This window comes from Canis aureus, chromosome 32, assembly GCF_053574225.1.
Source record: "Canis aureus isolate CA01 chromosome 32, VMU_Caureus_v.1.0, whole genome shotgun sequence".
NCBI lineage: Eukaryota > Metazoa > Chordata > Mammalia > Carnivora > Canidae > Canis > Canis aureus.
The window spans coordinates 21570986-21587626 of NC_135642.1; the positions used below are offsets into that span (position 1 = coordinate 21570986).

Sequence of the window (16641 nt, forward strand, 5' to 3'; positions counted from 1 at the left end):
GTAGGGGAGGAGAGTCAGGAGGAACCCATTTCCTACAAAGGCCTGGTTTCAAAAGCCCAGTCAAGCTGCAGTTTTCTCCTGGGTAAAGGGGCTACAGTCTCCCCTCACATCAGCTTGGCATTAATTAGTCCACAAATGAGACCAATATCACTCAGGGTGAGAGACCGAGAGAGGAGAGGTGGGAAGTGAAATGTCACCACTGCTTCCCTCCGCTAGTGGTGGTCAGAGGACCTGCTTCTGTCGGGGAGGTACCACGAATGTGTGCTCATGGGACTGGTTTTTCTTGTTTATGTTCTTGGAAAGCCTAATGTCTACCAAGAATCTTTCAACCATTCCTGAATTTGTCAACTGGATTTGATTTCAAAAAATGAAAAAAAATTTTTTTCTGTTGTTTTGGGAATTTGAAAAGAAGGTGCTTGTGTCCCACCCTTGGATATACATATATATACAGCATGAAGACCCCTCTCCTTCTCTTGGCATTTTGAGCACATTGGTAGGGAACTGGGCAAAAAAATGTGAAAAAGATACCTGATTGCAAAAAAAGGAGGAGGAAGATTTAAAGAGGTGGGTCTTTGGTTCTCCTGGACTGATGAATCCAGGAGATTCACTGCTGAGCAGAATTCACAACCTCGTCAGTGGTCTTAACATCCATGCAGGTGGTGAAGCCTGAAATCTGGAGGTCATACATACAGAGGCATGATAGGGCATGGGGTGAGACAGGGCAGGAGACCTAGAGTGAATGTGCCGTTGAGGATTCTAGGAAGATTGTGGAACAAGGAAGCACCAGGAATGTGTCTCCCCAGCTAAACAGCAGTTGAACTGGAAGGATCTGTCTGATGTAAGTATTTTAGAGCCCTGGAGTCTATTGAATAAGACCATCTTGCAACTTCCAGAGGAAGACTTGGATGGTTAATTTTAGCTCTTAGTACAGTAGCAGTTGCCCCAAAGATTCCACAAAAAACCCTGTTAGAACTTGTATATGAATTCAGCAAAGTAGTGAGATACAAAGTCAACATGCAAAAGTCAGTTGCATATCTATATGCTAACAATGAACAATCTGAAAAGGAAATTATGGAAACAATTCCATTTATAGTAGCATCAAAAATAGGAATTAAGGAGGTGAAAGACTACAATGAAAACTACAATGAAGTGCTAAGGAAAATTAACACCAAATGGCTCAAAGACCTAAATATAAGACCTAAAACTATAAAATTCTTAAAAGAAACAGAGGGCAAAAACTTTATGACATTGGATTTGGCGATGATGTCTTGCATATGACACCAGAGGCACAGGCAACAAAAGAAGATATAAACAACTGGATTTCACAAAAATTACCAAAAAAAAAAAAAAAAAAAAAGTGTGCATCAAAAAACACTAGCAACAGGGTAAAAAGACCCTACAGAATGGGAGAAAATATTTGCAAATCATGTCTGGTAAGAGATTAATATCCGGAATATAGAGAGAATTCCTAAAAACAACAAAATCAATTCAAAAATGGGCAAAGGACTTAAATAGATATTTCTTCAAAGATATACAAATGGCTAATAAGCTCATGAAAGATGCTCAACATCACTAATCAGTAAGGAAATGCGAGTTAAAACCACTAAGACGTAATATTTCACACCCATTCAAATGGTTATTATCAAGAAAAACCCCAGAAAATGACAAATGTTGGTAGGGCTATGGAGCAATTAGAGCCCTCATGTTCTGTTGGTGGGAATATAAATGGTACAGCTGCTGTGGAAGACAGAATTGTGGTTCCTCAAAAAATTAAAAATAGAATTACTATATGATCCAACAATTCCACTTTGGGGTGGAATAATCGAAAGCAGGTCTCAAAGAGGTATTGTATACCCATGTTCATAGCAGTATTCTTCACAATAGCTAAAATGTGGAAACAACCCAAGTGCATGTGGATGGATGAACAGATAAGCAATATGTGGTACATACACAATGAAATATTATTCAGCCTTGACAGAGAAGAAAGTTCTAATACTACAACATGGGTGAATCTTGAGGACACTATGCTAAGTGAAAGAAATCACAAATAGACAAATACTGAATGATTCCACTTATATGAGGTACTCAGAGTAGTCAACATCATAGAGACAAAGTAGAATGGTGGTTGCCAAGGGCCAGGGAGAGGGGTACAGGGAGAGGGGTACTGGGGTTTAGTGGTTATAAAGTGTCAGTTTTACCAGATGAAAAGAGATGGATGGTGGTAATGGCTGTATGACAATGTGAATGTATTTAATACACTGAGCTGTACACTTAAAAATGATAGAGATGGTAAATTTTGTGCTATGTGTATTTTACTAGGGTAAAAAAATTGGGGAAAGAAAGTGAATGTGGTTGTCATGGTGTGGAGAAGCAAGACAGAAACACTCTGAATTCCCTGCCTCTGATAAATAAATGATGAGGGAAGAGGCCTCCATCTACACAGAATGGAGGCAAGCAGCCCATTGATTTCAATTAACTCAATTTCATTGATTGAATTTGAGGAATAATCAGGGTATGGCTTCACAATCTGAACCACCGCTTGACTGGTTGGCAACAGAAATGAGCTGCCATTGTCAGATCAGAGGCCAGAGGTCATAAGCCCTCACTTTTGTAGGGCCTTCCTCGGCCCCGGCCAGTAGGGGCCTACTACACCGGTACCTTAGTCCTATCCTGTGCTAGTGGACCCAGAGGGTACTTGGCTCTTTGGGGGAACCTGTGAGCACTCACCCCCACAAAATGGCTGAAGCTCCCTCATTCCTTTCTTGCTTCATTGGCTGTAAGGCCCCTTTCTGAAAGGAAGCCTCCATTGTTCTTCCTCTGGCAAAAAGCCATCTCCCCTTTGCTGCAAGAGAGCTTGGATGGGGGCCACTGGAGGGGCTGGATAGTCCTGATCAACTTGGAATCAGGTGGGACCAAACGTCCCATGCCTGGGAGCCTCTCTCTTGTGTCTGTGTGTGCCCTGGCTCCTCTCTTCCTGTCTGGGAGTCCCATGGATGGCTAGTTTGAGCCCATGTTTGACTTTAAGATCATTTTGCCATGAGCTAAGAGAAAGGCAGGTCTTTCTGCTCCCTTTACCTCCAGGTTCCAAAAGAACCCTGCCCTTCACCCACATTTCCCAAGGGGGCCTTGGAAAGAAAGGGCCCAAAGAGGGGCTGAGCAGAGCATGCCATCTTTAATGTGCCCGTGAGGCACTCTTCCTCTTCTTGGAGCAACTTGGACCAAATATGATTCTGGAAATTACATTTCCAGATCAGCATCCCAAGTCATTTTCCTTAGAAGAAAATTTTCAGAAAGCTGCCTTAGAAGATAATTCATTAATTCAGAGATGAGAAATAGAAAAAAAAAAAGGCAAATGTGAGACTCAGAGCATGGTCCAGACAGCATGGGTTGCCTCATGCCACCTTCCCCACAGTTCCCGTGGCTCTTGGCATTGGAGGTCATTGAAGGTGTCTGCTGCAATGAAGACAGCTGTCCTTCAGGCCCTTGCAGCCAGTGAAGACAGGGCTTGTGAAAGCCCCAGGTAATGGCATAAGTGAGAACAGCCAGTGTCCCTCGTGGACACAGAGGGAGAATGAGAGGGACTCAGTCTCAAAGCTGGAAGAGGCGGGAGGAGAAAACACATCCCCTGAGAAGCATAGAGATGCAAAGGATTGCAAGTCGAACCCTCTCAGCAAACTTCTGTGTCTAAAAATCACCAGGGAGTCTGTTCATAATACAGATTCCCAAGCCCCATCTCCAGAGATTTGGCTTAGGTGGTTTTGGGGGTGGACCCCAGGACTGCATTTTTAAAGGAACCATTCCCTGTCCCTGGGAATTCTGATGCAGGTGGTTCAGAGTCCACATGTGATACCTGGGCTCCTTCTGCAGCACCCCAGCACATGGCCACTGACTCTGCATCCAGGGCTGGGGCAGCAAAATGACGGGGAGCTGCCAACTGCAAGCATCTTGTCAGCCTGCCATCCTTCCACTTAGCCGGATCTACCTCCCCAGGGAGGCCACCCATGAGGAGGCTGCCGAGGCATGTTCTCACTGGAACCGTACCCGTGATGCTGGAGGTACAACCTGGTTCAGCATGAGTCCTAGCCACACAGGCCACTGGGATGTGCTTGCTCTGAATCCATGACCATAGTGCACTTCCAATATTGAGAAATTATTATTGTGACATTGGGCAGGGGAAGAGCAGCTTCGATATTGCTAGTAAGGCCGGAGTGGGGGAGTAACATGATAGCTAAAGTACCAGGTTCCCTTCTGAGGGGTTTCTAAAGTTGTGTCCTTGAGGTTACACACAGCTGTGAATATAGCCCAATCCACTGAATTGTGCATTTTAAATGGGTGGATTATATCTCAATAAAACTGGTTAAAGAAATGACACACATTCTAAAGACACATTAAAAATGTTTCGAAGAGTGCTGTTTGTATATACAAATATAGGGTTATTTTAGTGACACAATGTGTTTACCACATAGAGGGAAATAAAGTTTTACCAGCTGAGGGAAAAAAAGGTCTGAGAACTCCATAAAATCTCATTTGTTGGGGGAATGGCTTTATTAATATACTCTAAAATAATTCTGATAATTTCTTATGGTACTTGACTCAAATCAGTAATGACATGTTTACAACTTTGCTTATTAACCTGTTATCTCTACAGAGATACATTACCGAGTCTGACACATCTCACTTTGAAACGTATGTCTCTGTAGACAGCTGGTCCTGACACGGACTCCCAGTGGGCCCCAGCTACGCTGGTGACTGACTGGCCTTTGTGAGCCAATGTGTGTGGGCTCACGTTCCATTCTCTGGTCCTTTGGAATCCTAAATTTTTAAAAAGATTTTATTTATTTGAGAGAGATAGAGGGAGATTGAAAGATTGAGACAGTATGAGTGGAAGGGGCAGAGGGTGAGGGAGATAGAGAATCTCAAGCAGACTCCATGCTAAGTGTGGAGCCTGGTGCGAGCCGGTTCCCTGGCCCCTGAGATCATGACTTGAGCCAGAACCAAGGGTCAGACGCCTAACCAACTGTGCCACCCCAGCACCCCTGGAGTCCGAATTTTAGCCTGCATTTTCTAGCTTAAAGCTTTTCCCCTCTAAAATAATGAACTTCTATCTATGATCCAGAGTTCTAAAGGGGATCATTGAGGAGTCATTTCTCAGTCTTCTTGGAGCTATTGCTTCATTTAACTAATGAATAGTTTCCCTTCTAAGAACCATACAAGGAAAAAAAATGCCTAGAGCTTCTCTCCTATGATGCTCAGAACACAGAACTCTGAGCTAGAAGGATTCTTAGAGATCTTGGGTGGCTCTGTCTGTGTGCACAGCCTGAGGGAGGTGACGTGCAAGGAAATCACAGGTAGCAGGTGAACGGAGACTAAACCTTCTGACTCATGGCTTGTCCCATGTTCTATGCTTTGCACTGCCTATGAAAGCCACAGAGAAAAACCTCCAAGTACCTGTCTCCCCAAAGCCAAACCCGCAGTCTATTTTTCTTTTTTTTAAAGATTTTATTTATTATTTATTTGTTTGTTTATTTATTTGAGATAGAGCATGAGCGAGCTCAAGCAGGGGGTTAAGGGCAGAGGGAGAGGTAGAAGCTGACTCCCCACTGAGCAGGAAGCCCAGATGCGGGGCTGGATCCTAGGACCCTGGGGTCATGACCCGAGCCCAGGGCAGATGCTTAACGGACTGAGCCACCCAGGCGCTCCCTACCATCTAGTTCTTCTTTTTTTTTTTCTTCTACCATCTAGTTCTAAAATCAAGTTGTAGCTGTGTCTGATCCACAAAGCACCCATGCCCCATGTCACCACTGAAGGAGTAAGACCCTTTCGTTGGGGAAACGCAGCTCTGGGAGGTGGAAGGAGCTCAGTCACACAGAGGGAACCAGCCCCCAGGCCCCTCCTTCCCAGTGACAGAGCCTGGAAGAGTTGCTTTTCTCCCTCCACAACATAACGAATTGCCGCTCCCCGGCTAGCCTCCAGCATTCGCTCTGTGCCAAGCGCTGGCTTCCATCCAGCCCCTCCTTGGGAGCCAAACCCCAGACTCTCTTGTCCTAGGAACTGGTCCAGAAGGGCTTTGGCAGTCGGCAAGGAGGAGCTTTATACCATGGCCTGGGGGGCCTGGCTGCCCACGCCCTGGCTGCCTGGGTGGGTGGCCGGGACCCCTACTCTGTAGAGATCTGCCCCAGCACTGCAAAAGGAGGATAGGGAGGGGAAATGACGGGTTAGTAGCAGCGCTGAGGGGCTGTTGGGGTGGGCTGTGAGAGATCACTTACTCTGGCTGGTTCTTCCTTCTGGGTGTGGAGGAATTCAGTGACACCAGTACCTGAGTGCCATGTGCCTTATTCTTAAGTTCAGCCAAGGAATTAGCTCCTGGGATCCCAGAACCACACATCCTCTTCATGCCTGGGATTCTGTACTCTAGTAAAACTGGCACTGGGATAGAATGTGAGTGGGTACAGGCAACTTCTCTTCTCTGCAAGGTTTTTCCTGTTCCCTTCCTCAGAGGGAACAGTACCCGGAGTCTCTAGTGATGGCTTCTCTTGTACCTTTGAGTTTCATTATTAGGATTGCCAGGACATGTAGGAGTCTGCCTCTTTCTGCAGGAGGCCTGTGTGTCCCTCAACTGTTGAAAGTCACCATCAAGGGCAAGGTGACATTCGTTCTCTGCAAGCCTACACTTTCATATGTTTACATTTCTCAAAATTGGAAACCCATGGACCCCAAAGACCTACAGACCCAACCTATTGCAAAAATACATCCAGTTAAATTCTTTCACTTGAGTTGATCATTCAGCATGACCAATGCTGGAAACAAAAAGAGAAGCTCAGACCCTGAGGTGAGGTGGGATCATCCAGCTATAAAGTCTCATCCCCACAAAATTCAGAAGGGACTTATATTGATGCTATTTAAAAAAAAAAAAAAAAAAAAGATGCAAGAATTAAAAATCCAAACCTCCCTTTAGAACTCATGGTCTCTTCCCTCTCCCCTGCTACCACCCCATCTTTCCCTGCCACACCCCCACAACCCTACCAGAAATCTTGGGGATTTCTAGATGCCATTTGGAGGAATGAGTTGAAGAAAAATCTTCCCCCTAACAAAAAAGACCTCCCTCTAAGGAAAGAGCAGGAGGCGGGTCTGCTCTGTGCCCCCACAGACTAACTAGGGAAAACTGGTCACACAATTTGGAGTTGAGATTCATCTGATTCATGACTCTGTTGTCAATGTCCTTGTCCATTATTGGACAACTCCTGCTAATGCAATGTCTTCATAGCCAAAGTTAGCTGACCTGGAATTTTCAACAATTGGTTATGCCCTTGACACCTGAGACTATGTTGAATTAAAAAACAACCCCCCGCCCCCCGCAGGATAATAAGGCTGAGGGCATGCAGGCCTGGTTTGAGATTTTTAAGATTTTTAAGCTTATGAAAGAGAACGCAAGGCAGGGTGGGGGGTGGGCAGAGGGAGAAGTAGACTCCCTGCTAAGCAGGGGCTCAATCAACTGGGGCTCGATGCCAGGAACCCAAGATCATGACCTGAGCCAAAAGCAGGCGTTCCACCAACTGAGCTACCCAGGCACCCCAAGTTTCTTTTTTAAAAAATATAGATACAAGAAGTTCATTGAGTAGCCAGTGAATGTACTGATTTGCTTCTGAAAAATGTACAGATGGGGGAGATGGGAGTTCAGAGAAGAAGCACAGATGGAGAAGTCTTTTCATTTTGATTTGTCACTGAGAAGGGACCTGGAGTTGCTGAGGGTGTCAAGACTCACAGATGCAAACACGGGGAGGAAGGGTGACACAAACTCACGGCAGGCACAGCCGGCAGGAAATGTGTTTCTGCAGGGCTCAGATGCCTGAGGAAGGACACATAACCAGGGATGGGGTAGGGATTTCAGCTCAAGTCTGCTGTCCTCCCAGGGGACCGACCTGAGTGCTCACAGATGGCTGAAGACCTAGGGATGTTTCCAGATGACTAAGGCAGACTGCTCCTGCCAGCCCCACTCTTAAAGAATGAGTGCTGTCTGTGACTGCTGAGGCAGGCATTGCTCTCTGTAGTGCATGTGGGGCTGGATCAATTGGGCGATTCTGCACTGTTGCTTCTCTTGGGATCGGTTTTCTTTTTGGTGCCACCTGAATGTAGATATTCTAACTTTGCTTTTATGGGTTCTCAGTTTCGAAAATTTTGTAGCGGTCTGAGCACAAATGCACATCTAGAGTCCTATTTTGGAAAGCATCTAGCATCTGCTGGTCATTTTATTTTTTTTTTCCAGGCAAAACAGTCTTTCAGTGGTCGAGTGTTTGCCTTTAGCTCAGGTCATGATCCCAGGGTCCTGGGATCAAGTCCCACATTGGGATCCCCGCAGGGAGTCTGCTTCTCCCTTCACCTGTGTCTCTGCCTCTGTGTCTTTCATGAATAGATAAATATTAAAAAAAAAAAAAAACAAAAAACAGCCTTTCAGGGCCATGGAGTGATATGGTTAGAGTCCTTAGGATAAACCAATAATGCATTTCTTTTTTTGGTTCACTAGTTTGTTATGTAAAGTGTTTGAAATTTGTAAGCTTTTCGGTTGGTTGATGAAACTTGGTAATCACTTGAGTTTATATGCCAATGCTATGTTTAAAACGTACACATGGGATTGGTTTGGGCTATTTTTAGAGTTGTGTGTGGGTTATTTTTGCCTAGGTAGCCCAGTTCCCCTTGGCTACTGTTGATAAGCTTGAGATACACCCAACTGGCCATGCAGTAGAGAGCCCCTTGGCCACCTCAGTAGGGAGGTCTAGGGCAGTAGAACATATTTTGGTCTATACTCTGCTTTTACACTTGCTGTGGTAAATGTGCTTGTCCTTCTCTGACAAGAACAAGGAGGACCCAGTTTCCTTAGGGACTCATGGACCATCAGAAACTGATATTTGTGGTGGCCTGCAGAGTGGGGAGCACCTGGGGACCCTGCCTTCTTCCCTACTGTGTCTCAGATGAACAGAACACAGTGCCATCCATTCCTGGTAGGTCTGAATTCTCTGGGTAGGTGGAAAAAGTGAAAAAAAGACCTGCTGCTTCTAGAACTATCCCTGAAACTAGAAAGCAGTCCTTAATCAGACGACTATACCAAGGCAGGCATCGAAGGCTCTATGTGAAAATTCAGCTATTGCTGGGCTGCTTGCTGCCTGGTCGGCAATTGGGAAGGAAGAAGCCTGCCACCTGAGCTTCCATTGCCATAACGACCACCCCAGCCCATATGTGCACAGGGCATCAAGATTCAGGCCTCAGGTCTGCAAGGAGATGCTGTGGCTGACTTACCTGTTCCCTATTCCTTACTGGATATCCTTCCTAGGAACTAATTTTTATTTTATGTTTTAAAACTTATTTATTTGAGAGAGACAGCATGAGTAAGCATTTTTTTTTTCTTGTGGGAGGGAGAGGGAGGAGCAGACTCCCCTCCAAACAGGAAGCCTAATCCCAAGACCCTGAGATCATGACCTGAGCCAAAGGCAGATGCTCAACCATAGAGCTACCAAGGCGCCCCTCCTATTAACTACTTTTGAGTGCTGGAAGCTGAAGAACTTGGTGGTTTGCACTGCACTGATGTTGACATAGGAGCCAGCTGAGGCTGAATGGCAACCGGAGGCTCACAGGATGTCATTCCACAGCCTCCCACAAACTGTCTTCTAATGGGATGAGCCATGGGCCGAGCTAATGTGGTATTTTGCCATTATCATCAGCTATAAGCAGCAGAGTAGGATGGGAGGTGATGCAGGAAGAGCAAGTCTTCTAACGCCATGTCCTACAGACAACATAAGGCAGTAAATACCCTGTCCTGATGTTTGTTGAGAGTTGGTAAAAATATGTCAGAAGTCACAGTGTGAAAGCAAGGCTGGGAGCCAGTGGGACTGAAGGCGGCCACATGTCCTTGAGCCAGCAGCCCGCGCCCACCCTTCCTGCCCGCCCACTGCCCCTCAGGGTCTGAGTGTGCAGCTCTTGCTTGTCACTGTCTGCCTTTCCATCCCATTGTTCTTAACACTGTATCTAATTCCCAGGTATTTGACTTTGGAATCACAACTCCAAAACCTCTTGTTTGAAGGGTAGTTTTCAATTTATTAATGAACCAAAGAAATTAGCGCAAAGTGACTGTGAACGGCTAGGTGAGATGGATAGGGGTCCATTCTGTGTGCCCTCCTGCACCTCGAGGATGGCGCCCCTCAGAGGGGGAGGCCAGGTCTAAAGGGAGCATAGTTTTCTGCCCCTGTGTCAGGAGGGGGCAACTCTCTCCGCACCCCCAACCCACTGGAAAGCCTCCCTCTGCAGGATCATAAACCCGCATCTAGGGCCTAAAAAATACAGCTCTTGGAAAACATCTTTCCAATTTGCAGCTATGCTTTTTCACACTTGTATTCATTTGTATTTGAAACAGCACGTCTAGAGACAGACTGTAAACCCAGCCCACTAGATGCTATTATTCTTTTCTTCTCTGCTGCTTAGTAGTCTAGATCCAGGTTGATCCCTCTCACACTCCAGAGAGAAAATAACAAGACCTTATGTTAGAATTTTCAAAAGCATTGAACCTCACAGCAGCCCTGGGAGGTGGGCAGGCGGGCATCATGGTTCTGGGATCCCGAGGATGGCTCTACTGGTGAGGCTGGGAACCAAATCCATGCCCTTCAACTTCTGGTCCAGGGCTCCTTCTGCTCCACTAGATGAACTGAGCTCACGTTGATGAGCACAACAGCCTTCCACTTAGAATAGATGAAATGTCCTTTGGGCTGGCAAACCAAGGAGATTCAAAGTACAGACCTGGTCAGTGAGCTCAGGGGATAAGCACACCTGAGTGAAATCTGGCATCAGTATCAGACAGGTAAATAGGGCAGAACATGGGCATCTTCGACAAGGTGTCCTGTTGTCTTGATTCTAACCTGGACCACACTGGCTGCTAGAACCGGAACTCAGCAAAGTCCAGGAGGAGAGAAGGCATTCAGAGGACTTTCTCATCTAGCAATTTGTTGATTCCTTCACAAATCCTCTTGAGGTTGGGCCTACAGTCTCCATCCAGACTATAAAGGGTGGAGAGGAACTCCACATCGGCAAAGTGGTTGAAGACGTGGTTGATGCGCCCGTGGGTTCTAGGCGTCAGGTGTCGCTGCACCAGTTCATGCACCAGGTCCTTGCACTCATGCAGGAGCTTGGACAGCACGTTCCTATCAAAGGTGTATTCCACCTCATAGAAGCTGACGATGGTCATGGCGGTCTGGTTTAGCTTCTTCCTGAGCTTCTCCACGATAACAACCTCCTCCTGGCTGAACTGGTTGTGCCGGTAGAGGATTCCAATTTTGACTGCCACCTTGATCAAGTCTTTCATGATCTTGTGGGCTTCCTTCTTGTTGTGGGTGTGCTCTTTGGTGACTTTGTAGAGCTCATCAAAGATCTCGCTGCTGGTGTCATCAATCAACATGTTTGCCATGGTTTTGCTGGCTATTTTGCTCAAGATCTTCTTCTGGGCTTGAAGAGCAAGGTTCTTGGAACTAAAAACATCAGGACCTACAGTAAGGAAAGAAAGAAATGTTATAGGAAGATAAGAACCATTTGTTATGTTTCTATAAGTGAGAAACACTAATTTGAACCTACGTTCCTAGAGCAGAAACGCAGGCCTTTATATCCCACAACCCCTTAACCAAACTCCACCAAAGCCTGGGACTCCACTGTCCTCTCCACATAATCTGCTTGTTTACCCTCCTAAACCTCTTAAATTGCACGCTTCTCTCTCTGGAACTGGTCTCCTCTTCTCTAAGCATCTCACCTTTTGAGACCTACTTCATGCATGATACTCTCCTGACCCTATTAGCTCACAAGGAACACCACCATTCAGTTGTGCAAATTACCACTTAATGACAAGAATGTAGCAGCAGTGCCAATGCCATACACAGGCAGCTGATCATGGCAGTCTTCTTACTGAGTCTCAGAATCCATATTTTGAGTCTAAGGTGTATTTTTTTCATGTTTCTTATCTTGGAAATTGCTGTGTGTCTTATAGTCACCATTGCTAGGTGGCACTTGTGCTGTGGTTGTCGTTATCTATATGTACATCAATTTGCACAACAAGAGCCAGAGACTTGGGAGAAAAGTCAAGAGCACTCGAAGAAATATTGCCTCACCAACGCTTTCAATTGGCAATAGAGAACAGAAGGGCACTGTGTGCGAAACACAAACATCAACAAGTCCAAGGCAAACATGCTTCAGATAGTAGTACCCTGAATGTGAAGAAGCTTAGAAAAACCAAAGTCTATCTATTTATTTATTTATTAGATTTTATTTATTTGAGAGCACAAGAATGAGAACAAGCAGGGGGAAGGGCAGATGGAGAGGGAGAAGCAGGCTCCCAGCTCAGCAGGGAGCCTATTCCAGGACCCTGAGATGACGACCAGAGTTGAAGGCAGATACTTAAACCAACTGAGTACCCAGGTGCCCCCCAAAGTCAATTCATTTCTCTTGTTTTCCACTGGCCATCACTCTACAGTATGTATGTGTATTATTCTTCCAAAGGAGATTTGGGCTGCCCCAGGACTGAGACGATATCTCCCACAGCACCCAGTTCAGTTCTGGGCACAGGGATGAAATGGTGTCTGCTAAGTAAAATACCAGAGAAACACTGCAGAAGAATAAGAAAGTAGTAAAATACAGCACAAATTTCTATTAAAAAAATACTTTTCCTTTGAGGACTGAAGACCTTTCTAGGATCCAGAGAGACTCTATCCAGTGCTGCATGGCCACGGGAAGTGACAGATTGGACAGGCAGAGGGGCCACACGGCCATGCATGCCAGGTTCTGCAATCCTCACCTGGCTGCCCCACCTCCTATTCCATGAGCTCTGCCCACCCTGGACTCATTTTCTCAGTGGACACTGACTAATACCTGGATGCTTGGGTCTCACAGACAGACTCAATGGACACTCCAACATAATTTAAACAAGGCATATATGCACTTCCTCCATCCACATGACCCCTCACAACTGGCCCAGCCTTTCTCCCTCAGCCCTGGGCCCCTGCAAGACAGCTACTTCAGCTCTCAGCCTTCTGGCTACACGCCCTGGGGGCCACAACCTGGAGTGGGGTTGCTGTGGCAGGATCAGCAGCAGTAAGGCAGCTGGGGCCATGGGCATCCTACAGCGCAGGGAGCTCTCTCTCTCAAGTTTGAATCCATACAATCTTCAAGCAAGGTCACAGTGAAGTGACCCTGACATAGGCAGGATTTTCCCTTCAGTTGAGGCACAAAGAGAACAAACAGCATCTCTTGACTCTTTACCACGAGAAAGCCCCAACTGTCTGATTTATGCCCTCCCTGAGTTTGTAACAAAAAACATTTCTGCCCAGTATGACCATCTACTATGGTTATCAGACTTCTGTGTGAATTACCTTTGTTCCCAAAATATCAAATGCGTATTCCAAAGACAAATATTTACAAGTATTTTTAAATTTATTTATTCATGAGAGACAGAGAGAGAAGCAGAGACACAAGCAGAGGGAGAAGCAGGCTCCCTATGGGGAGCCTGATGCAGGACTTGATCCCAGGACCCCGGGATCACAACCTGAGCCAAAGGCGGATGCTCAACCATTGAGCCACCCAGGTGTCCCAAATATTTACAGGTATTAAGGATTTCAGAAGATTGTGCTGTGTGCTTTGTTCATGGAGACACAGAGAGAAGCAGAGACACAGGCAGAGAGGAAGCAGGCTCCGTGCAGGGAGCCCGACATGGGACTCCATCCTGGGTCTCCAGGATCACGCCCTGGGCTGAAGGCAGGCGCTTAACCACTGAGCCACCGGGGTGCTCCTGTGCTGTATTGCCTTGAAGTCAACTCCACAGAAGCAGCTTAAAGACTTTTGAATAGTGGCCCTGCACTAAAATAGGTGTATGCCTACTCAGGTTATTATTCTGATGGGAACAATGGCATCTAGATGGATCCTTTCTAGAATATTAAAAAAAAAAAGAGTCATTTCTTTGTAGATATAGCTCCTAACAACTGCCTGAGAATAAGGTACATTAAGAGGCTCTCTAGAAATGCACCCAGTACATACTGACCCAGAAGCGGGGCATCAAATACGCACATGCCTGCTGGGAGGTAGGCTCTGTGGGAGCAGGGACCTGTGTGCAAGCCCTCCTGGACGCCCAGCGCCTCACACACCGGGCACACGGGGCAGGTGCGCTGGGAGGAAGGAGTGCTGGCGGCCTCTGCACCAGGCGCTTCGTGGTTTTAACTCTAACTGTTGGGTGAAGCTGGCATTTTTATCAAGGCTTCCTTGCTAGCCCGATTCCAAATGCCACTCATTTCCCTTCCAGCACTCCCAACACTTTTCTCTAAGACCCATAGCTCCACACCTTTCGCTCATATATTCCCATAAGATTTTTGAAAACCCATGTACCTCCTTGTGCACTTAACTTGCCAGCAAGTATTATAATGTTAAATAGTAACAATTTGTTAATAGATATGATTTCTAGATATAAAATGAGTATTTAAAAATTAGCCTGTTAAATCATTTTTTAAATATGTCCAATATAACATAGCACTACAGTGATGTAACACCTGTTACTGTCCATTTTAAGATGATACGAGTCAAGCTCTTCTTTAAAAATTAAAATGCTGTTCTTTTTTCTTCCTTGAAATTGCATCTCTATTTCATGACACCCAGAGACTTTTAACATACGTTTTTATGCTTGAAAATGTTTTATCAGATCAATTCATCATAATTCTCTACAGCCAAAGGATGTACACAAGTGGAAATTTTTTTAAAAGATTTTATTTATTTATTCATGACAGAGAGAGAGAGAGGGGGGCAGGCAGAGATACAGGCAGAGGGAGAAGCAGGCTCCACACAGGGAGCCCAACATGGGACTCGATTCCGGGTCTCCAGGATCACGCCCTGGACTGAAGGCGGCGCTAAACCGCTGGGCCACCGGGGCTGCCCACAAGTGGAAATTTAAATTAAAAGAGGATTCCAGTGGTCATAAATCTCCAAGCCTTAAAACATTTCTTTTGGAGCGAGTTATTTTATTTTGGGGTATAATATAAAATATTAACTGTTGATAAGTACTAAACATAAAGAGTAAATATTTATTGGAAATGCACCTCCAAATGAAATGTGTAGGGGTGGGTTATGGTACCTTGATTCAAAGAGGCATCATCAACACCAGAGTTTTGCGTCATCCCCGTGTTTGACCAGGGAGGTTCTGCACCCCAGGGTAATGGGCAAGAACTCTGGCTACAACAGTGGAAAGGAGAGGGGACCACCATGTTTTGACCTCACGTTGTGTCTCAGGCAGGGAAGTGTAGAAAAGACTATGAATTGAGGTGAGAAAGAGGAATTGGATCCCGAAGTCAGTTCCCTCAAAATCATCCTCGTCTGCACATCACACAGGAAGTCTATGGACTCTCAAGGTGCGTACCCTGTATGGAACTCTCCTCTTCCATGACAGCAGCAGTGTTTCAAGAGGGGAAAAGACGTGCTCTTCAGGGGCATAGAGTTTCTTGATCAAATAAGTTTGGAAAATACTGGGTTAAGTAATTAAACAGATTCTTTTCCTGTGAGACTTTGAAATATTCCTTTAATACATCCAGGTGTCCTAGCAACTCTCTGAGGGGGCTGGGTGTGGTAGGCGGAATAATGCCCCCCCCCCCCGCCCCAAAGATGTCCACATCTTAGTCCCTGAAACCTGTGAATGTGACCCAGCAAAAGAGACTTTGCAGGTGTAATTAAATTCAGGATTTGAGGATGGAGAAATTATCCTGGATCATCCAGTGAGCCTGATATAATCACGAGGGTCTTTCAAAGTAAAAGAGGGAGGCAGGAGAGAGTGGGCCAGAGAAGGGGACGTGATGTTGGGAGCAGAGGATCAGAGTGACATGATCGCTGGCTTTGAAGACAGAGGAAGGAGCCACGAGCCATTGGAGCATGGCTGGTTTCTAGAAGCTGGAAAAGGGAAGGGAACACAATCTGCCCTAGAGCCTCTGGGAAAAATGCAGCCCTGCCGTTACACTGATTTTTAGCCCTGTGAAACCCATTTAGGAGTTCTGATCTCTAGAGGTGTAAGAGGATACATTTGTGAGTCTGAAGTGTCTAAGTTTGTGGTAATTTGCTCCATTACAGCAGCAGTAATTCAGGTGAATAGAATATAGTGCGATGCAGCACTTCCCAATTTTATTTGGTCAGGGAGTTCTTTTTGTTTTTTTGAGTAGCGTGCCCAATGCCCTGGTTTGCCAGGATTGAGGGGTTTCTCATAGAGCTGACTTTCTGTGCTGGAACTAAGGGACAGGCATGTTGGGACAAGCCCGTCACCCTATTCCAAAACCACCAGTAATGTATATATATATATATATATATATATATATATATATATATATATATATATATATATATATATCGTTGAGTTAAAAATTGGAAGTAACAAAGAAAAACTTCAGAGGGTGGTGGAATATAATATATACTTGCCATTTGAGATGCTTTAATCTCAGCAGGTAAGTTGTACACTCATGTTGCCACGTTTACCAATTTACCGCCCCCTCTACTTGCTTTTGCCTTCTGTAGTCAATCTTAACCCATTTATGGTTCATTCTGGGCAAAAATCCCTTTTGTCCTTTGGTTGCTCTGCACTTATCGAGCACTTAC

General features: G+C 45.6%; 1 protein-coding gene across 1 annotated transcript in view; it reads right to left on the reverse strand.

Annotated features, from left to right (window-relative positions):
- Window positions 1–10062: 10062 nt before the first annotated feature.
- Window positions 10063–16641, reverse strand: part of TNFAIP8L3 (TNF alpha induced protein 8 like 3) — a 37836-nt gene continuing 31257 nt past the window's right edge. Inside the window, exon 2 of the mRNA XM_077881084.1 lies at window positions 10063–11523. Coding sequence (XP_077737210.1) covers window positions 10961–11523 — 563 coding nt within the window. The 3' untranslated portion in view covers window positions 10063–10960. The remainder of the gene's footprint in view (window positions 11524–16641) is intronic.